Genomic DNA, 23,429 nt, shown 5'->3' on the forward strand with positions numbered 1-23,429 from the left:
TTTTCCTATTTAAACAAAGAAATGGAATCTTTGTACATAAAGCGTAAGATGAGCCACAAAATTAGTACATTTCTCGACGTTTGGGCGTATTCTTGTTATGGAAGTCATTTTGAGCCGTGTATCAGTGATGAAAAATCTTCAGTAAAGCCAATTAAAATCTAGCAAGAACATACACGATAGCTAGACTCCCCGCGGACTCACAAAACCACGCGATCTGGAAGGAAGGTGTAATCATCATCAGTGCATCGTAGGTCGCGACGGGCACTGCTAAGAGAGACATCCAAACACTCAGGGGCACGAAATCTTCCGCTGCTTATTTGCCTCTACACATGAAGCACAATAAAAGTTTACTCAACGCAACACAAAAACAACGATGGAGGACCTGCGCTTATGTAATAGATAGGCTAAATGCAACTGCGATAAGTATATTCAGAAAATACACAAACACTCGCTTAACCCTGCTCGCCGCAAGCAGCCGGAAGACATCGCATCTTTAAGTAGCAGAAAAAAATCCTCTCTCTTTCATGTGATTCGTGGATGGAGATTCTCCTGACTGAATTAATACTAGATAGGGAGCACAACCTAGTACACCGCCGTATAAAACGGACTAAAAATACTGCCGTTGTAAATCAAATATGGAGACTGCTCCGTATTCATATTTCAGTAATCTTCTAGCGAACCCGCAGATGTATGAATCCTTTGTAATTGGATTTTCCACGTGACACATTCGGTACGACGTGAGACGGAGGTGACTTCCCTTCAGCTCGGCAGAAACATTTTGCAGTTAGGCTGCAACAGATGTTACGAGACTTTGATTAAAGCGAAAAAGCCTTAGAACAAACGATCTGTGGCCTTTGTCAGGTACTGGTGCCCTGTAAATACTACTGTGTCGGCAAGATTCATAAAACTTGTTACGTGAACAGTATATTGGTAAGAAACAATCTGACAACCAAGTAAGTTGCAAATTAATGAATTGGGCAACAAGACTATCATTTACACTACTGTATCTGTCTCAGGTTCGCAATCTCGCTTTTTTTATTTTTCGGAATGACGAAATGTTCACCATAGACTGTAATTTGTTATATTCTCCAAACGTGGAGTTTCAACTTTGAAGTTATTTTCAAGTGGTTAATGTACAGAGAACACATCAGTTATTTTACTAATGGTTGACAACTTATAACTTAACGGCTCGAAAATGACTTAATTGTCGGAACTGCAACTATGGAGATTATTATAATACTGCAGTTATGGTGAAAATATCGGCATTTAAGAAAGACTTGACTGTGTAAATAAAAATTCTGGCTTTACCGATTAAGAGCAACGATCAAATTCAATGGTGAGCTTACGAATTTTTTCCAAAAAATGTGAGATGACAGCGTAACACGAACAGCAATAGTATATTCATGGCGCAGGGGACAGTAAACGAAAATAATGCAAACTTCTGAGTCGGCATTTCGGCTGAAGAACGACGAAGCCTAATGATTCTGTCTGAGATATCCCACTCTCATCACATCTGTTTCGCCAGTAGGAAGCGGTAGTCCTCGCAAGGCGTTAGACGCTGTCGCAGACTTTTTAAACCTTAATTAATGAATTAATGTGGCTAACACGATACCTGCTCAGTGGTCACAAGGCGTACATGTACGTAGAAATTGTTGCTGACAGTTACTGATCAGATGACATGAAGGAAATAATTCCAGAGAAATATGCACCATTTATGGCAAACAGTCTTGGATATTTTCCAGGACCAGAAAGTTCCAAAGGAATTAAAAATTAAGATATAAATGTAAAACTTTGAATGTTAAATTGACAGATGTTAACAGATACGTTACAGTCACTACTATACAACTGGTGAAATCCACGTGTCTTGTTGAAAATCATAAATCTGAAAGAAGTGCAAGTCTGCGGTAGCAAACCGGGAATACTTCGTACCAGCGAAACCACTATTTCGATTCACCTGTTACATTAACATGAATACGTAAAGCAGATAAGTATAAGTATTTAGAAGAATACACGCCTCTTAAACTAGCATTTAGGGAAACCGTCAAATAGAAATACATGCAGGCACATCCTGCGGATTAGAACCTGTAAGCCGAGGAATGATTAGAGGAAGTTCGTTTGATCGAAATCGGAAAGTACAGATAGAGTAGTACATAATATGGAACCACACCCGCTTGTGTGTTAGTACCGAAATTGCCTTTCAGTCTCGGTAGTGACGAGGAAACTGTACGAACGGTGATAAGGATCCGCGGAAGTGGATCTTACATAGGCAGTCTAAGTGAACGAAAGGCATCGTGATACTATTGTGTGTGTGAAACCTAGCTGCACTGTAGCGGGATGAAACTATTTTGAGAGTTTCACGGCGCGTAATCTCAAGTAGGGGAAACTGGTGGAGGACCATCGTCAAATAGGCACATATTTCAAAGCAAGAGAATACGAAACCCGTATCTCGACCAGACTAGGACTGAAATTAGAAGGTATTAGCGTAATTCTGCAACACCGGTAGCGGTCGATAGTGTCGTATGCGGACTATACAGATCCAGCTGGCAAGTCACCAGTATGCATTTATTGTTGTCCAGGCAGAGTGAGGTAGTCTCGCAGAAAGGTGGAGATAATGCGAAAATATGGGTAAGCTGACGGACACAATGAAAGATATTATGCAAGAGGCAAACGACGTTGAATATAGAATGAAATTTTCACTCTACAGCGGAGTGTGCGCTGATATGAAACTTCCTGGCAGATTAAAACTGTGTGCCCGACCGAGACTCGAACTCGGGACCTTCGCATTTCGCGGGCAAGTGCTCTACAGACTGCGCTACCCAAGCACGACTCACGGCCCGTCCTCACAGCTTTACTTCTGCCAGTACATCGTCTCCTACCTTCCAAACTTTACAGAAGCTCTCCTGCGAAACTTGCAGAACTAGCGCTCCTGAAAGAAGGGATATTGCGGAGATATGGCTTAGCCACAGCCTGGGGGATGTTTCTAGAATGAAATTTTCACTCTACAGCGGTGTGTGCGCTGATATGAAACTTCCCGGCAGATTAAAACTGTGTGCCGGACCGAGACTCGAACTCGGGACCTTTGCCTTTCGCGAGCATATCGACGTTGAATATTATTACGGAAACAAGTATCGGGAAACAAAGTAACAGGGGAAATCACCGTTGGCGTATTGAGAGTAAACTTATGAGACGAGCACACGATTGAACATCACTGCTGGTGTGTCTCTAGCGTTGTTTCTATTCTTTAACGTTCGTAGTGAGGAGCAAACCATTACGAATACACAGTGGTACATTTCATTTGGACAGTCCAACGCAACACGTGGCACCGAGCTATTGTTGTCAAGGTACAACTGAGGTGTTTCGATGCAAAGTGCCGATGTTCGTGCGAACACATGTTTCGTAATTGGAGACAGTATCCAACCCTGAAGTCTTTCGCGTTACGATCTCGTATCGACAGGCCGGTAAACGAATTGTTTAATAAAGTAGCCGGGAAATCGATCACTAAGAGAGAGGGACTGATATTCATTTCGGATCACTACCGGTATAGTACTGGAGTTGCCAGATACGCCGAAGACAGGAGATTGCGGTGATGCACGCACAGAAGAAGTCATCGCACCGCTTCCGATCGCAGCTGTCCCGTTAGTGTCGTTCCGTACGGAGGGTAAGCACCACGTGAGTGCGTAAGGGCAACCGAAGGGGAAGTCGGTCGCAAAGTGTGAGGGGGTGGTGTCTGGTGGTGGTGGAAACGGCGGCAGCAGGACGCGCAGCGCTGAGAGCCGGCGAGGCGGTACTCACCGGAGCGGCAGCGGCGTGGCGGCGGGCCGGGCGGCCGGTGGCTAGTAGCGCGCGGAGCGGCCGCCGCCGGCGTCGCAGCGCTGGGGGCGGCGCCGGCCGGGGGTGGGGGGCGAGCGCGGCGCGCCATTGGCCGGCGCCCGCCTCCGGCCGCCCATATAGCGCCGGCCGCGCGCCACGCACCGCCAGAGCCCTCCGACCGGCGACTCGCGAGCTCTCTCCGCTCAGCCTCAGCCATGGTCCTCGCCGCGCTGCCCGCCGTCACGCTCGGGGTGGCCACCGCCGCCGCCGCCGCCGCCGCCGCCCTCGCCGTGCTGGCGCTCGTGCTCGCCGTCGTGCAGCGCCGCCGCCCCGCCGCCCCCGCCGCCCCGGGCGACCCCCGCGACCACGAACGGCCGGCCGCAGCCCCCAGGTGAGACGCGCGCCTGCCCGCTTTCTGCCTCGCGCTCTGTCGCCGCTCGTACCTGCCGCTGTGACCGCAAAAGCGTATACCACTTTTGGTACAGGAGCTTCTCGCTATTCTACCAACAAAAGAGTCAATCTTTACGTGTCAGTCAAGTTCTCGCATAACAGGAAGCCCTGGTGACGAACATTTGACTTCTAAATGTGCTTTGCCGTAGCAAAATTGTTATAAAAGTAACAGATGGATTTTGTTATTAAGTTTTCGATACAAAATTTCAAGCTTAGAACTAAATATATGGGATTAAGGGTTTTTGTGGGAGAACACTCTTTGTACCTTCAGTTGTCTAGCCTGATCATTGCATTTCCAATAGTTGTATACATTAATCTTCACTTCGCAGTTATTGAATGTATGCACAGTTTGTAATACCTGGCTAGACAATTTTAATCTTCCTATAATGAATTTTCACTGTGTTGTGGAGTGTGTGACGATTTGATATTGGGCAGGTAGAGCAGAAATACGACTGATAGAGGGGGGAAGGTGGCGGACGTGCGACGGCGGTGGCTCGCTCGAGTTGGTACAGCATTTGCCCACGACAGGCGAACTTTGTGGGTTCGATATTCAGTCCGATACATCTTTTTAATCTGCTTGGAAGTTTCGAATTCAGTTAAGCCGTGCCGGATCCTTAAGTGAATAGCAGGGAAAGAAAATTAATATTTAATAAGAAATTAATATTGAAAAAATTAAAATAAATTAATATTTGAACCTAAGGAGTTGTACTAATTTGCAACAGCATGAATCTTGAGTAGTTGTGATACTGTTTGCAGTCCATCCAGTTTTCATATCAGATTTTCGGTATTAAATCGGTAGAGTCGCCAGGAAATCGATTTATCAATTTATACACCTCTAAGTTCACGTGAAAAGACGTTCGTCTTTTCATACAACATTTCGCTTCCTATGTTTGTAACCCAACAAATACAGTACATTCGTTTTGGACAGATAAGATTGCAATCTACAAGCGTCTTTCCTGTATTATTCTCAAGGTCTAGGCAGTGCATCGACTGTATTTTCTATATTCCTGGACGTAAATCGGTTTCTCAATCTCGCGAGCGGTTGTAGAAGATGGAACGCTCTCGACGGGTTTAGTATATGCGACTCACCTTACTCTTTCCTTGGCGTTATTTGTGGTTCTGTAACTATGAAGATTGCTCGGCCAAAAAAATCACCATTAGTGTTCTTGTTTTAAAAGTTCAGTGTCAGTTACTAGTATTACGGCAACCCACTATTTGTCTGTGGCCGTGACAAGCATTGTTTCGGTATATAATAATAATTCAGTTACTCCACTATAGCGCGTTTTTTTACAACGCCTGACGCGTTTCTGAATATAACACTTCCAGCGGCTGCGATTCGTGTTTCCAACTTTACATCTGATTCAGTGTTTAAACCAAAAACTCAAATTCCAGACCCTGACAACGGAATTTAGCTCTAAAATTCGACTTGAACAGTAAGAACACTGTGTCGTAGGATTTTTTTTTTTTTTTCTTGTAGTGATGGTGAGAACGTCGCCGCATAGGCTGCTCTAAATAATTCTGTACCCTCGAAGATGCTCAAAAGGTCAGACATTGAGGCGCTGTGCCGTACAAATCAACAAAGGAGCACTGGGTTGCCGACAGGCCGGCGGGCCCGCGGCCGCTGCCCGTGCTGGGCTCGCTGCACCTGCTGGGGCAGTACGCGACGCCCTTCGAGGCGTTCACTGCGCTGGCCAGGCAGTACGGCGACATCTACCAGCTGACGCTGGGCGCCACGCCGTGCGTCGTCGTCAACAGCTACCCCCTCATCAAGGAGGTCCTCATCACCAAGGGCGCGCACTTCGGCGGCCGCCCCGACTTCATCCGCTTCCACAAGCTCTTCGGCGGCGACCGCAACAACTGTAAGTATTCCTTGCCGCTGTCCTATATCTTCTCGTTCGGACATTACTGCGCGCTGCGCTTATTCCCTCGAAACCTTGCTACTCCCTGCTCAATTAATCAGACATTTTGCACTTTGTCTCTTTCCAAACAGGCACTTGCCTTATCGATTATCTGATAACGTCTTGTAGTGTACACTCTTCAACGGAAAGAAAAATTGCTTTGCGAGGAGATATTTCGCTTCGTAGCAGCGCCCCTTTCCCACTCAGATCGTGGCAGGATGCCGCAGCTGCTATGCTTACAAATACTCTTTACTCCACAATTTGCGTGAATGATAATGTAGCTAAATAAACTTTTTAGCTATCGTTATATATAGACTAGATAAATATTGAAATTTTTCGCATTATGTTTATTTGCAAGTTGCTAATAATTATTGTCTCCGCAATTCTAGACTTTATGATAACCTTACAGACGACAGTTTTGCAGTTTTTAACTCACTAATTAGACCTGTGTCGTCATATTTGTTTATAAGACACTCTTACCGAGAAATTTGCTAGCTATTTCTGACGCAAACTAGTCGTGTGATTACAAAGTCACGTTTATTGTAGTGAAATTCATTTTGTGTCCACGAGATCACGAATCTATTAATATGCACGGAAATCAACTCTAGAAATTGTCGCTAGTGAAGAGTGTTTGTGCTGGACCTTGTCCCAGAACACTTGTCTTTGTAACCTCGGAGCTTGTTGGAGCTGTGAATAACAATCTACCTAAAACATCCTTCTCTGGGACAGAACTGAAAAAATTCTGTGGTACGCGCGGTAATTGGAAAAAGTTCGTCACGGGCGAGTCTATTTTTTACCACTGACAGTGTTACGAAGGATTCAGCTCTCTATATCGTGCATGTAAGAAGCGAGAAGGGCAGTGCTACGCCCCGACGACGTCGAGTCGATTAGGGACGAAATAGAAGTCCGTCCGGACGAGCGAGCAGAAGGAAGGAAGTAGGTTGCGATTCTGTCACTGGGCGTTGGCTGCAGAGTCGTACGCTGACTCGGCCGAGCTGCGGTCAAGCCAACGGTGCATTTAAAAGGCGGCGTCACAACTTTCTCGGCCGAGGAGTTTGGGCGGGCGCGCCGCTGACGTAACGGCGCCTCATCGCCCTTGACCGTCATCTCCTGAGGCGGGGCCGCGAGCTTCCGGCACGGAGCGCGCCAGCCACACCGACGGTCGGGTCTCCACAGCAAGTGGGACCGAGTTGTCAGTGCTGTCTCAACCTGCACACCCAGTACTTTCTGTCGCGTCGCGACAAGAATCGTTTTCGCATCAGGGTTCTTGCCTCGATATTCTTCTTAGTCAATAGCTCTTTCACAACCTCTACAGTTTTATTCACATTCCTGTCTCCGCTTAATAGGTCTAGATATTTGCATTATTTTACTAGAATTAAGTTCTTTCTTTGTGTAAAAACAAGCGTTTTGTCACTAGTTGTAAAAGAAAACATAAAAGTGGATGACGGATAGATAACTGGAAACGGCTTTGAATTGAACCTACTGTTAAACTCCGAAACATTTTTAACACTCTTTCATTTAATCACTTGTCACTCAGGAAAAATGAATCAATAACATTGGAACATACTTGCTAGAGCAAGGCATGAGATTCAGTCCGATTTCGTTCTTTGTTCGGGAAAACTGTCGCAAACTTTAATTAATTCTATTGAAATGAAATGTCGTGTGACGAGGGCCTCCCGTCGGGTAGACCGTTCGCCTTGTGCAAGTCTTTCGATTTGACGCCACTTCGGCGACTTGCGCGTCAATGGGGATCAAATGATGATGATTGGGACAACACAACACCCCCTCCCTGAGCGGAGAAAATCTCCGACCCAGCCGGGAATCGAACCCGAGCCCTTTGGATTGACAGTCTGTCGCGCTGACCACTCAGCTACCGGGGGCGGGCATTAATTCTATTAAAAATTACGTTTGTTATTTTCTCTTTAAATGAGATAGTTTTGTGTAGAATCATTACCACACACGCCACGCAGTTTCGCTACACCGCGAATTTAATTTCTTTTCATTGTGTGGTTTAGAGTTTTTAACTGGACAAAATAGGAATGTTCTTGTAATTCGAATGACGGACAGCTGGGCAGGGAGTAATGAATAAGTAGAAACGTATATCACCGTAAATGAAGAAAGTTTCACAAGCGAAGATCGCTAAAAAAAGCATTTTATTGGATGACCGGTTTAGGCAGAACTAGGCTGTCATCATCGGTTCTTATGCTTTAAAATCTTACGACATATTGTCCAACAGTGTTTCAAGGCGTTTCACATTCCATTCGCACTGCCCACTCTGATGACATGCCGTCTTGTATTCATCTTCATGCGACCTTCGCTTGTGAAATTTTCTTGAGTTACCACGCACTGTTGATCGCCCCCACACTGACAGTGTCACCAATACATAAACATAAAATAAATGGTTGAGGCTCTGTCCTGACATATAACCAACTTTGCGCATTCTTGCAACGTAAAAGCGTCACGTTACAGCTCTACACATTCAGCACGTTCAGTCGGCAAAGAGCAAATATCCGAATCGTCGAAATTCAAAAGACGAAACCGATATTACCGAAACAGTTTCCCCGCAAACTGAGTTGAGTCAGAACTGAGTGGTAACAAGTTTATCACTTGCGACTGCAATAATACATAACACGAAATACTTAAATAGACGAGATTGATGGATGTTAAATACTAGTATGGGAAGAGTATCGATAGAAATGACCTGTTTCAGCGCTGGACTAAAAAATATGACGTTACGAAGTTTTGCTGTGAAGAGTCTCGAACGCTAGATGTAAAACCTTTTATTCTGTTTCCTCAGAAAAACGCTCAAAAATGATACGGCGTCCTGAACTCTCAGATTCAGTGTGATACCGATATATCTCAGGGGTTCCAAATTGGCGTCCTCGACAACTCGCGTCTCTGCTTGCGAAGGCGATCCTTATTCAGCAGTTCTCGATACGCAGAGGGGGTTACTGAAAATCTGTCCAATTCTGAAAGACTGGCGTGCAGCAACCGCCGTTTACAGCTGCCCAATTTCAAGCTTGGAGGAACGTTTATTGAGAGGCGCCGGAAAGTTAGTAATTGCACGACACAGTTCCTCGCAGTTACATTATTGCCTGCTTTTTACCTTTGATGAGAAACAATATTTAGTGAATATAAACAGAGAAAAACTGAATTCTAAGAGTGAAGTGCTTCTAAGTTCGAGAGGCTAGGAAAGCAGAACTTTTCATTCGATTGACGTAAAATGTGAAAGTAAGCACTGCTGAGCCAATTGGCAATGAGACTTGTATCCTGGTATATTAATACAGGGTGTTATTGGTATCTTTCTGTATTAGAAAAGTAACGCTTACGAATCGGGAAAATAGGTAGCTCGAATTTTGTCCTCGGAGCGTGGGAACAACGCGTGTTGGAGGGGCTGAGGTAGGCCCCAACTGGCGATCGAGTTCCGCCCCGTGGAAGGAGTTGTTCCGTTGCGTCAGTCGAATTGTGCTCCTACGCATTGAAGCTTTTCACGTTTTTAGGGTTCCCTCAGAAGAGGTAACAGCAGGGGGTTGTCAGACGAGAAGGGTGTTTTGGTGAGTGGGTGCCCGCCGTCCCAGCTGCTCCCGACGTTCCCTTTCAGCCGGAGGCCACTTTCTCCGGCCAGCGCCGGCGGCCGGCGTGCAGCCTCCCTCGGCAGGTCGGCAGACGCGCTCCGAACCAAATCACAGCCGAGGTTCCACGAGCTGCTCTGATGGCAGCTGCCGGCTTCAAGGTCGCAGCGCGGCTTTGTGGGCGCTGGGCCGCTACCTGCCGGGGGAGGCTGGCGCGACCTTGGGCTGGGGGTCAGCGGGGCAGGCGGGCTCCCCAGCACGAAGTGGCGGAATGTCTACACGCCTCAGGGCTCATTCTTCCAAGGACCTTCCTTCTGTTGTTACCTAGTTTTTCCACACTCTTTTGCATTGTCACTTCTCCTCCTCCTAGTTACTGCATTGTGCATTTCCTCGTAACCCCGATTCACCACTGATACCTAGCTATTTCTGCTAACTGTCCTATACTGACTTTCTGCTTCGACTATTCTGCTCAATACCTCTTCATTTCATGCTTTACCTCGAGTGCACCTAATTTTCAACTTAGTTTTGTATTTCTTCATTTCTTCCCTGCACGTTTCCTGGGCGTCTGCATTTCACTTCAACACAGTGTTACAAAGCTGTCTCGTAATATCAACTATGTTATTTAATTTTAGTACGTTTCTATTCCTACAGAACTTTTTTTTCTGGGCGTCTTACCGTCTAAGTTACCTGTGCAACACTAGAAATTTTGTTTCGATTAGATAGCAATATCTCTCTATTGATTCTGTTGTATCTTCGCAAATTGTGAGATTTAACGTGTTTTTGTTCTCATTCCGTTACTCTTCAGACATTTTAATGTTTTCTTTACCCTGAAAGCGATTTTCGTTATCAGTAACACGCGCAGTAGTGACAATTTAATATTGGTACGTTCACTTACAACTCGAGGCTACATCTGTTTTGCATATTTATCCGCTTCGTTCATCATCTTTTACGTCTTTACAAGTCAAGCAATTCAGACGGTGATTCCTATTGTCGTTTTGCCTCTTACTAATGAGCACCTGTCGTCTTTAAAGTGGTGCTGCTATAATTTCCAATCGCTCTGAGCAGATGATATAGTTACGCTCGTCTATTTCGGCCGTGTGCCTTCGTGGCTAAGCAGCGAGCATCGGTAACTTCCACGTCGACGTCCTGGGTTTCCCTTACCAGTGGTACCGAGGGATTCTAGCTAGAGGGAAGAATGAAACAGGGTACAATCAAGGAGCTCAACTTCCGCGAGACGAAGTGTCTCCAGACTGACGTTCCCTGCCGTCGGTGGTCACAGAGCGATGTCTCGGAGAGTTTCATGTAGCACGCTCATGTCTGGCAGCAGCAGCGCAGGCAGCAGTTGGCCGGCACGACTGACTCGGCGCTTTTTCGGTGGCATTCCTGTGAAGCGGACTGAGACGGTGCGCGGCAGAGCGTCAGAGCGGCCGGCACCGTTCGGAGGCGGCGGGCGGCCGCTTCCGGCCGCGTGGGAACAGCGCGACCCGGCCGGGCAGGCGCAGACGTGGCGGGGGCGAAACTCGAAACCGGCCGGCAAACAGCGCCGCCGTGGCAGTCGCAAAAACGCCGCGCATCTGCCGTCTTCTGCCCGAGCCGAAATCAGCGCTTCCTCACTTTGTATTATTATTCGACAGTAGTTCTGACTGCCGTCCAATGCACACAAGGAACAGTCTTCGGGGAAAGTAGTCGACTGGCTTCTAGGGGTTCGACGTCCCGTCGACGTAGAGCCTATTAAAAACAGAGCAGAAGGTGGAGCGCGTTGGGGCATATGTCTGAAACCCACAACGTCTGAACACTTGCCGAGACCAATGCTCCACCTCACTCGATTACTGATTTTTAATCGTAGCAGGGACAACGTACTCAATTCATCGATGTTAGATGAAACCCGGAAGGTAATACGAACAGAGAAAGAAGTTGTCACAAAAAGGCGAAAGACCGTTGGGAAGGAACTACGTCTTCCAACAACACGTATAATTCGAGACGCGTCATTAGCTGGCAGTCTGACGCTAGCAAAGACCTTAGATGTTTGCCAGAATGCATGAAGTTGTTTGACGGAGTGCTGGGAAAGAAGCTGGCAGTACCGGTGACGGGAGGCCGCGACGCAGCGCGGGATACGTTTGTTTCGCGGGTTGCCTGCTCGGCGACGGGCAGGCGCTCCGTTCGACAGCGCCGGCTGCCCTACCGAAGCAATCCAGCACAGTAATCGGCAGAATGTTGTGACTTGTTACTTAATCCATCAACAGTAAGCAGCCCGACCTTTCGTTTAAATCAGCAACTTAGGAGTGGAAGACAAAATGGTTTTTGTAATTATTAGGTATTAGTGCGTCAGGACGGTTGGCAGTGACTGAAAACGGCTCTCCAAACAAGTACTCCAGAAGGTTGAAACCGAAAGATATACATGCTGTTTTGCATTGAAGTAAGAATTCTGAAGCGGAATACGGCACTACGTACATAACGGAAGTGCGGTCAGTGAACGCAGCGAGAATATCGAGAGCAGACTACATGGCTGAGAGAAGCGCACTGTGCGGCAAACTCGGTAGGCAGAAAACTAATTGGGGTCCGAGCAGACCGTCGATCACGTATACTGGCGAACGAGAGCGCCTTTTAGCTTTTTTCCGTCAGCATAAATGCACCTATACTAAGATCGTATCTGTTCTTTCGGACATGTCCGAAAGAACAGATACCATCGGTGACCATGCAGTTCGTTAGAACGAAATTACAATGAAATCAACACCCTTAGCTGCTTACAGGCGTTGATATACGTCAACGGGGACAAATGAAAATGTGTGCCCCGACCGGGACTCGAAGCCGGGATCTCCTGCTTACATGGCAGACGCTCTATCCATCTGAGCCACCGAGGACACACAGGATTGCGCGACTGCAGGGATTTATCTCTGGCACGCCTCCCGCGAAACCCACATTCTCAACGTACTCTCCCGCACTACGTTCGTAGTGCCCCGCCCATTATACTCATTACTCGCGGCGCGTTGCTGAATCCCGTAAGAGTTCGGGCACTGTTTGTGCATTCGCACAGAAGAAGAATATCGTCAAGTGGCCAGTGAGCATTAACTATATATATACTAAGATGGTATCTGTTCTTTCGGACAATGCGTTGATAACGTGGGTTTCGCGGGAGGTTTGCCAGAGATAAATCCCTGCAGTCGCGCAATCCTCTGTGTTCTCAGTGTCTCAGACGGATAGAGCGTCTGCCATGTGCGGAGGAGAACCCGGGTTCGACTCCCGGTCGGGGCACACATTTTCATCTGTCCCCGTTGACGTCTGTCAACGCCTGTAAGCAGCTAAGGGTGTTCATTTCATTGTAATTTCATAAATGTACCTGTCAACTTCAGAATAATAACACAGCCACAGCCTAGGGGTACCAAATTTATTGCTAGACAACCGTGGTCTAAAAGTAACTGACGATACGAGAAAAGGAATGTTACTCGACCGTATAAAATATAGAAGGTGCTAGACGCAGATATTATTGGAAGAGTCCGTCATACCCAGATTCTGAAGCTGAGAATCATATCAGGATTAGGGGACACTTAACGTGATGGAACTTGACTCCGGTGGAGGATGTGAGGTGAGGTGAATGTGCGCGGGCAGCTGGTGCTTAGAGCGCGGTGTGTGGCGTGTTGCAGCGCTGGCGCTGTGCGACTGGTCGGAGCTGCAGAAGACGCGGCGCAGCATCGCGCGCATCTACTGCTCGCCGCGCGCCGCCTCGGCCCACTACGACCGGCTGGAGCAGGCGTGTGCGCGCGAGGCGGCGGCCCTGCTGGGGCGCCTGGGGGCGGCGCTGCGGCCGCAGCCCGTCCACGTGAAGCCGCTGCTGCAGGCCGCCTGCGCCAACATCTTCACCAGCTACATGTGCTCCGCCTCCTTCGACTACGACGACCCCGGCTTCAAGAAGGTGAGCCGCACACCTCTGCGACGTCACCCAGTCCTTCCACTCAAACGCCAACTCGTTACCGCCTCCGACTCGAGGAAACTGCACTAGTAATTCACCTGCCCGGTTCTGTACGATGCATAATGACCCTCGAAAATCCTTTTCAAATTCCCGTCTGTACAACCTCTCTCGTACATAAACTGCGTGTATCTGAACTCCCTTTACAGACTTTGGGGACACGTTCCCTACACATACAAAAAAGTATAGTAAAAATGGGCTTTAAAATGTATACCTTAAGAGGTATGGGCACTGGTTCATCTTCGATGCTGTGAGACACATCTCTTCTACTGCAGGCTCTTTGCTTTCCATATATCGGGAGGCGTTATCAATGACCAAAACAAGAAAAAAAAGTCTGGTAAATACTGGTTCTAAACTGCATGCTTCAAGAACTACGACCACTTGCTCATATTCACTTTTATGAAACATATCTCTTCTACTGAACAACAACTAACTCTTAAGGTATGCGTTTAAGAGCTCATGTTTACTGGATAGTTTTCTCTTGTTTTGGTCCATACTATATCCTCCACGAATACGGAAAGCAAAGAACTTGCAGTAGACGAGAGCCATGTCTCCGCAATATCCTTTCTTTCAGCAGTGCTAGTCTTGCATGGTTCGCAGAAGAACTTCTGCGAAGTTTCGAAGGTAGGAGACGAGGTACTGGCGGAAGTAAAGCTGTGAGGACTCGGCGTGAGTCGTGCTTGGGTAGCTCAGTTGGTAGAGCACTTGCCCGCGAATGGCAAAGGTCTCGAGTTCGAGTCTCGGTCCGGCACACAGTTTTAATCTGCTAGGAAGTTTCATATCAGCGCGCACTCCGCTGCAGGGTGAAACTCTCATTCTGGAGACGAGAGCTCTTTCACGCACTTATAGCCATTAAGGTGTGCATTTTAGAGCCTACTTTTACCAGACATTTTTTGTTTTGTTGTGAACGACTCGTCCTAAAATTCTGCAAAGGGAGTTTATTTAGACCGTGCCTACCTCTTCACAGACACGCAACAACAAGCGGCCTTGGGTTTCGAGCTCATGTAGTCCGCAGCTCGTGGTCGTGCGGTAGCGTTCTCGCTTCCCGCGCCCGGGTTCCCGGGTTCGACTCCCGTCGGGGTCAGGGATTTTCTCTGCCTCGTGATGACTGGGTGTTGTGTGATGTCCTTAGATTAGTTAGGTTTAAGTAGTTCTAAGTTCTAGGGGACTGATGACCATAGATGTTAAGTCCCATAGTGCTCAGAGCCATTAGAAGCATTTTGAGGTCCTGTATTTTACTCTGCGGCTTGCGTAAAGTATAACTCGTACATGAGGACGTCCGAAAAAGAATTCAGTACGACGTCTCATAACAGCAGCTGCGATGTAGTTCGGGGCCTCATCAACTGTTTTTGCAAATAGTGCACCGAACAGTACCGAGAAAAATACACATTCTGTAACCCGAGCAATACCAACGCATTTTACATAATGCGAATTACCAAGGGGAGAGGGAAAGGGTGGGGTATCTTGAGGCCACGCTAAAAAAAAGTTAAGAGAAAAAAATTTCAATAATTGTTGTTAACTTTTATTAACACCAAGCTTTTTAAAGAAGTACTGGCGCGTAATTAGGGTCCAGAACGTAAAAATGTCTTTTACGACAGTCTTAGCAATATGAATGCATTTTCAGTATCGTGTATCACCAAGCTGGTGGTGTTACATGACCACCACAAAAAATGAAGGCAATTTCGTTGACTTTTACTAACAACATACTTTTAAAAGAGGTTTTGATGTGTAAATGTATGTCATTGATTGTGGAAAGAGACATCTACTACTTAGACTTACATTTTTGGGTAGAGTGTAGCTGAAAATTTTAAAATGCTTACAAAATATTGTGGAAGAATACATTAAAATTTTTTTCAGAATTTTTAAAATATAAAGTAGCCGACTATATTACAATTTTTTCAAAAGGCTTGTGTAAATTATCACCCCCTCTCCTCTCCCCCGTTGGCCTTGTGGGGGTAAAGTTTGGGGAGGTACGATGTCATCTAAGTAGCATCACACCATTCCCTCTGCTGCAAACATGTCAGTTTACGATCTTTCCTGTAGCTTATCTTGTCGTGTCGCGGGAAGATTACAAGCCGAGTATTAAATAAAAGCAGCGATACTTTCTTCATCATTGGAGACAATGTATGGAACACATAATTTTCAATTTTTAATGTACTACATTCAGTGGACCATTTATGGTGAGGGCGTACAAATTTCTTCTACCAGACTCCACGTGTTATTCGGAGCTTATTGTCGGTGTCCCGTGTTGACTGACCTCCTGCCAGTAGAGTCCGCTAACGCTGTGAAACCCCGGCAGATGGTGCGCACCTTCGACGAGATCTTCTGGGAGATCAACCAGGGCTACGCGGTGGACTTCATGCCGTGGCTGGAGCCCGTGTACCGCGGCCACATGCGCCGGATCTCCGACTGGGCGGCCGAGATCCGCCAGTTCATCCTGTCGCGCATCATCGAGTCGCACCGGCGCTCGCTGGACCGCGCGCAGGGGCCGCGCGACTTCACCGACGCACTGCTGCTCTACCTGGAGGAGGACCCGCTCCTCAACTGGGAGCACATCATCTTCGAGCTCGAGGACTTCCTCGGTGAGTCTCATCAGAGCACGCTTGCGAACAGGGCAAAAGTCACGCTCCGGCATATTTCCTCTGCTGATCTCGAAATTTATACCCGTCTTACTATCGGGACCTCGCTGGCCGACGACGATACCACACATATGCGGCGAGTCAAGTTTTCATCGGGAGGAGCGGCTCGTAAGTTTTTCCGTCGGTGCGAGTATTAGCCGCGAAAGCCACCGTCTAGGATTCGACTCACAGCGCAACAGAATGTTTTAGTCTGTTGGGAAATTTCAAAGTAGCTCACACTCCGCTGCCGAGTGAATAATTCTCAGAGTTTAATACTCGACAATGGGTTCTGTCGTAGATAACTCTGCAAGCGACAGAAAGACAGTGCGCCAATGTCGTCGATCCCATCTGAATCACACGATGCTACACATCACAACAGAACACTGAGATTTTCTGAAGCCCTACATTTAGGCAACTGAACGTACGCTCGCGTTATTCCAGCCAGCAGTGCCACAGAGCTTTCCAGTTCACTTGGGGATGTACCCGAAATGTTACACTGACAGCCCTGATGGCGTGCCGAATCAGAAAGAGAAATATTTTGTTTCAGAAGTAGCTGGCTCAGTTAATTATTATAACGCGAATTTTAAATATTGAAGTGGGTCAATGTTGCTCCAACTGTTGATTCGAACATCGTGGTTTTAAAAAATAAAATATTAAGCAGGTTCTATATAATTACCGCAATTATTATCTCAATGAGATAGCGGTAATGGCGGCTAAAAGATTACGTCCAGGCCGGCTAATTAAAGTCGTGAAGCAAACTCATCGATATCTGCGGAGTATGAGATGTCAGAATAGAAATATATTACTGGTGACAGGGAAGTAAATAAGGACTATACAATGTGTCAATTTAGTGGTCTTATTATTATTCTGCGAAACGGTAACTTCCCAACCACACACATGCATATAGCCAGAGGCTAGCAAGAAAAGAAATAACGCTCGAAGTGGCAAGATAACGATACAAAAAGGAAGATATTTCCAGAGTTATCGACACACTGAACTTACTTATTACGCGAGTCTCTTTTTTATCATACAGAAAACATCGAGTGTCCTCCTGAAATTAAATCACAAAAGAAAATTTGTGTCTACAGCGTCATTCACTGTTCTTCACGCTGCTCACATTCATGAAAACGGGGTGACTGCTTTTCTATACTCAGCGGATTCGCTACAGGTCTCCGCTCAGTTTCTGAATTGGTATTAGAATCGTACGAGGCATTTTTATCGATGTAAAGCAGTGTCCCGTCCTTTTTATCATACATAAATGATCGAGTGTCCTCCTGAAATTAAATCACAAAAGAAAATTTGTGTCTACAGCGTCATTCACTGTTCTTCACGCTGCTCACATTCATGAAAACGGGGTGACTGCTTTTCTATACTCAGCGGATTCGCTACAGGTCTCCGCTCAGTTTCTGAATTCGTATTCCAATCGTACGAGGCATTTTTATCGATCTAAAGCAGTGTCCCGTACGGTGTTAGAAACTTGCCACTGACTTTTGTCCTACGACTGAACTGAGGCGAGGCGGCAGAGTGACTCTGTGGCTGTCCCTGGTGCGCAGGCGGTCACTCGGCCATCGGCAACCTGCTGATGCTGGCGCTGCGGGCCATCGCGCTGCACCCCGAGGTGGGCGAGCGCATCCGGCGCGAGGCGGACGCGGCCACCGGCGGCTCGCGGCTCGTGTCGCTCTTCGACAAGCCGGCCATGCCCTTCACCGAGGCCACCATCCTGGAGACGCTGCGCACCGCCTCGTCCCCCATCGTGCCGCACGTCGCCACGCAGGACACGTCGGTGGCCGGCTACGCCGTCGACAAGGGCACCGTCGTCTTCCTCAACAACTACGAGCTCAACAGCGGCGAGACGTACTGGGCGCAGCCGGCCGCCTTCCGGCCCGAGCGCTTCCTGTCGGCCGACGGCGGCGCCGTCGTCAAGCCGGAGCACTTCATCCCGTTCAGCACGGGCAAGCGCACGTGCATCGGCCAGCGGCTGGTGCAGGGCTGCGCTTTCGTGCTGCTCGCCGCGCTCCTGCAGACGCACGACGTCGCCGCGCCGCCCTCCGGCGAGATGCAGACGTTCCCGGCGTGCGTCGCCGTGCCGCCCGACACCTTCCCGCTCGTCTTCACGCCCCGCCAGCCCGCCGACTAGGCGCCGCCGCCGCCGCCGCAGAGGCCAGCACCGCCCCCGCCCCCGCCCCCGCCGCAGCCGGCGGCTCGCACGCCCCCTCCTCCCCCGCAGCGAGAGGCAGCCCCGAGACGGCGCCCCGCTCCGGAACTCACCGTCAGTCCGGACTCCGGCGGCTCTCACTGAACCGAGGCCTACTTTCCCCTTACATCGATTGTAACCATCTACAACTACCGACACTAACGTAGACACGGATAGCAATTCTATTTCTCTAGACGAGGGAATTAGGTAATTTGTAGTGCATCAAATGCTCGCTCGTAAAAGATATTGGGCAAATTATTTTTCTCCTCAACCATCCTACTACGTGTACGGTAAGCGTCATTAGAGAGTGCTAGCGTCCAGAACGGGGGTCGACTGACCGTGCAGCCCTCGTCACCTTACTACACGAGCGTCTTATACAGCGTCGCAAAAATCATCTGCGACAATTCTCTGACGTGTATAAAATTAATATCGAGGGCTGTCCTTCTGCTAACATAGTGTCCACTTGTTCTTTTACGCCTGTAGACTGACATGGAGCTTTCTAATCATCTTTCAATTGCAGAAACATAAACCATCTGGTAATACTCCAGCGCGCAGGAGGTCATATTGGCTATTAAATGCCTACGCTTATTTGCATCTTCCGTGCATTCCACATCTCTAAACTCCACGAGCGTTGTACTAGACATCGACGTGTCTCCTAAGTAACAATAATGAAAGGCGCTTAAAAATATGGAGTTCGAGTAGTATGCTGTCAGAAGTTGCGTCGAAACTTACGTGCTTGTCATTTCATATACTCATCGTTTCTAAGGTTAAGGTGTTTAAGGAAACTTCCGAGAGATTTCGCATTTCGCAACGATTTGCTACGATACCAAAGTATTTTATAGAGTAGATTTTACTGACTAAACGACTATACGTAACACCAGAGACTTTCACGTTTATTTCTGTGGGAAGGGATTCTGTCCTCCTTTCATACGTATTGTTTGTTACATTCGCCACCGATAGTAGTCTCGCTGGTTTTGAATGCAAGTCGGCATGAATGTGTATACGCGCGTGATCGTTATATGCTTGCGTTATATGTTGTACGTTCCCAGTGTTCTTTTTTTCTGGTCCTAGAGTTAGGAACAATCTAATCACTCAAGTACCTTCTTAAAAGATGTCTGAAAAGAACAGCACATATCAGTATGCGTCAGAAGGCGCTTGTTTTTTTTACGTTTAAGTGTACTTTTTTATACAGCGCAACAGAAATACTTATACTGTGTCCAATGTAATTGGACGCTCGTACTAAACAATGTATAGATCTGCAAATAATAAAAATAGTCATTTCTGTATACAAACAAGTTTCTCATTTATTTACAAATCAGCTGTTTCCCGAACACCCTGTTCCACTTTCATCTGTATCCTGGATTTCCATCACTGCTGCTAACATCACGTTACCTAAACACATAAATACAAAGTTTGATACAATCAGTAATGTAATTTTCCTCAGTACTTATTTTACTGCCACAATAGCAATTTTAAAAAAACGCAATGTGACAAACAATATAGTGTTCTGTACTTTCCTTATAATAAAGATTGGGCTGTGGAAAACGTTATGCAGCAATGTCACTGAGCAATAGCATAAACGAATCATATCCAATAGGAGCATAAATGTAGTCTGTCACCACTACTCTTCTCTATTATGAAAATTGTTTTATTATCAGAATTATGTGTCACAGTGGGGCCAACTATCGCAGCATGTTACAAAGCAATTCCAAAAGCAATCGCATAATGAATAAAAATATAAGCTGTCTGTAATATTACCCTTTTGATTATTACGAAAATGGTTTTAACACAAAATTTTATTGTACAATGGCAGCTACTACAGTATTTTGCGGATGAAATTGCTTTTAATATCAGAATTACTTAGCACAGTGGGACCAACAATCTCACCATTTTGTAGATCAATTTAAAAAGCAAATGCATAAATGAATTATTTCCAAAAGGAGCATAAATATGGAAACTCATCAATATTATACTTTTGATTATTACCAAGATATTTTTAGTATGAGAATTATTTTGCACAATGACAGCTATCACAGCTTTTTATAGACCAGTTTCAACAGCAACGTATCATTTCTAACATGCCCTACGTTTGGGCTTAGCGCCTCTCATAATGTACGCTGGCTGCAAATTCATCACATATGACATTATAAACAGCTCTGAGTACGTAAGACTCGGCAGTATAAGTGTCATGCATTATGTCGCTTAATTTTAACTACCGGAATAAGAATTGTCCGACACCTCACAAGATAATCTGGTAAAGAAAAACACTGATGAACAGAAAGGTCGAATTCTAAACGAAAATGATAAGAAAGGGAAATAAAATTCAAAATGAAGCATTATGTAGTTCTGCTGATTAGCAATGAACAAGGAGGCAATGTTGTTACTTCCATTGTATCTATTCTACCTTCGATCGATTTCTTGAGCTTCCATCCCATTGACATTGTTTTCGTATCAAGTTCGAGTGCCATTTGCTTACAAATTCAGGGGTTTTGAGGCCACACGCGACCTGTGAGGAAACTCAGGTGTTACTTCAGAAAGTAGGCTAGATTAACATACTGCAAGAGCGCTGTCTGAAACATTTGAGCTGCTAACATAAGCGATACTTTTTCTTGCGAAGTACAACCCACAGCCAACCAGTGTGTAGATATCTGCCGAGATGCATTAAAGAAATGTCGTAGACTACTCTAGCGTAATGCAGTCGTTGTTCCATATGGACAACTGGATTCAGTAAAGAAACCTCCTAATTTCCCATATATTTGACGCCAGAGTGAGAAAATGGCCTACCGCTGTCATATGCGTTTGCGCTCTAGTTCTGAACTTTTTCGGTCTTATAAGTAAGAATGAATCTCGGATAATGTAACGAGTGAAGAGAATCCACTATTGGTATACCTCAAGCTTCACCCTTTCGCTTGCTATTAATATTAGGTGGTTCTCAAGTACTATATTGATCCCATATAACACGCTGACCAAACTGAAACAGGTCCAGTAATGGTGCAGATGCACTCTAAGCTCGATCTCTCACGGGAGTCGGTGAGAGTAATGAGCTGGGCCATTACATCGGTAGGGTGTGACGTAAGTTCAGAATCTGGGTCTGACGGGAGGCGTGCTGAGGTTGTCCGTGCGGTTTTGCAGACAACTGCGTCCGAATGGCATCTGCGTAGTTAGTAGGAGACCCGAGTTCGAATCCTGGTCCGGCACAAATTTTCAACTTGCCCCTGGCAGCTAATGTCTTTAATTCCTTTCTGTCTTGAAACGGGTCTTTGTGCCTGCTGTACAAATATTAACACTATGATTTTTAGAATATTGTTGTTTTGACGATAGTGCAAAAATAAATTAGAAGAATTCTGTAAACTGGAGGGAAAGTGGTATGATCTTGACAAGGATGAACATGGAGATGAGACAAGTGTCTGGTGGCTGCTACAGACTTCTCGACGGGACTCAACGCATGAGGTGTGTCTTAACGGCTATCCTCAGCTGTCGTACTCACGTCTCCTCGTTGCGCCATTGCGAGGATATTGTCCTGGTTAATACACAGTTCACACGTTTTTGTTGCACAGCTTCAGATCAACCTGCTTTCCAGTGTCTCACCTAGTCACGTTACAGTAGGAAGATAGTCGGCGGTTTTGTTTGAAGCCGTTAGTTGGTGACGACAGTTTTCGAGGTTCTTGACACAATGGGCATTTAAGACTTAGTGCAAGACTTGAGAAAAGGTTTACGTCACGAACTGGCCTTGAACCAATGTTGACTACAAATTTTATTATAAAGCGAAGCCTTTTGAAACTGATGTTAGCATGCTTAGTTACTTGAAGATTAATGCACCTGAATTTCGAATATAAACTCCACTGTCACGCATTATGCTTCCAGAATAAAACTTTCACCCTCCAGCGCTGTTTTGAAAGACCCTGGCAGATTAGAACGGTGTGCCGGTCTGGGACTCGAACGCGGAAGTTGCCATACCTGCTGAGCCATTCAGGGATGACTTTCACAGTCTGACTCCTGCCAGCACTTGTCTTCTGCTTGTCACACTTCACAGAAGCTGTGAGAACAGATCTCGAGCCGTGTCTGAACATGTCACTTGGCAAGAGCTCCGCCCACAGCACGTAAGGGTCCGGGTTCGAGTCGCGGTCTTATTCCGACAGGAAATTAAAATGCGCATACTAGTGATATAGTGTAGTATAACGCTGTAGCAATGTGCGGATATCCTGTTTTTGTTGTGGGCACTACTGATAAAGATACGAGTAATTACCGAAGGATACTAGCCAACTCATTATTCTGTCATGAAATATGCAGAAAAACTGTTACTGAAAAGTAAAACATAAATATAATTTACGTTTAATTTACGATGCTACAGGAGACTAAAATTTGTGCGTGGTCTACAATATGCTAAATAGGTCGCTGAGAAAAAAGTCATTGACTGGATGTAAGCAGACTTTATTATTCCAATATTACGCGTTTGTGAGATTACCATCATCAGCTATCTGCAGAAAACGAGATAAGAATACAAAGCTGTATATAAAGTAAAAATAAGTTACGAAATTCAAATCATGAGACACAAAAAACGTTACAAGTCATTGGAAGACACATACATACCCTGGAACATCATGTTGCACATAGGTAAAAAAGTTACTGCAGTAGTAACGACCCTAAGCAGACTGGTAAAAAATTGATGGTTGCCATAAATACAAATTTTCAACACCAGATGACGCTGATATAGTGAGACTAACGCTATATAATGTCAAAGTATAAACTATAAATCATTCACAAATAAAATAGAATATAATAACAAATTATAACTAGCAAAAGTAAATATTACTTTTTTACTTATTTATTTGCTGCTGCCATTTACAGATGACCTGCCATCTAGTTTCTAAGACAGTCTTATTTTCACAATATGAAATTGTACATGTGCAGAATGCGAAACTT

At 46.1% G+C, this 23,429-nt stretch overlaps 1 protein-coding gene across 1 annotated transcript; it reads left to right on the top strand.

Moving 5' to 3' along the window:
• Positions 1–4,025: 4,025 nt before the first annotated feature.
• LOC126481713 (cytochrome P450 307a1) lies at positions 4,026–18,490 on the top strand. Its single transcript, XM_050105663.1, has 6 exons — positions 4,026–4,100; positions 4,149–4,201; positions 5,863–6,119; positions 13,372–13,640; positions 15,994–16,276; positions 17,866–18,490. Exons 1-6 carry the CDS (start codon positions 4,026–4,028, stop codon positions 18,447–18,449), a joined length of 1,521 nt encoding a protein of 506 aa, XP_049961620.1. The 3' UTR covers positions 18,450–18,490.
• Positions 18,491–23,429: the final 4,939 nt, after the last annotated feature.

Source organism: Schistocerca serialis, chromosome 5, assembly GCF_023864345.2.
Source record: "Schistocerca serialis cubense isolate TAMUIC-IGC-003099 chromosome 5, iqSchSeri2.2, whole genome shotgun sequence".
In the NCBI taxonomy this organism is placed as follows: domain Eukaryota; kingdom Metazoa; phylum Arthropoda; class Insecta; order Orthoptera; family Acrididae; genus Schistocerca; species Schistocerca serialis.

Coding starts and splice junctions, on each gene's coding strand:
- LOC126481713 (XM_050105663.1), top strand. CDS start 4,026: ATGGTCCTCGCCGCGCTGCCCGCCGTCACGCTCGGGGTGGCCACCGCC. Junction 4,202..5,862: donor CGGCCGGCCGCAGCCCCCAG/GTGAGACGCGCG, acceptor GGTTGCCGACAG/GCCGGCGGGCCCGCGGCCGC. Junction 13,641..15,993: donor ACGACCCCGGCTTCAAGAAG/GTGAGCCGCACA, acceptor AAACCCCGGCAG/ATGGTGCGCACCTTCGACGA.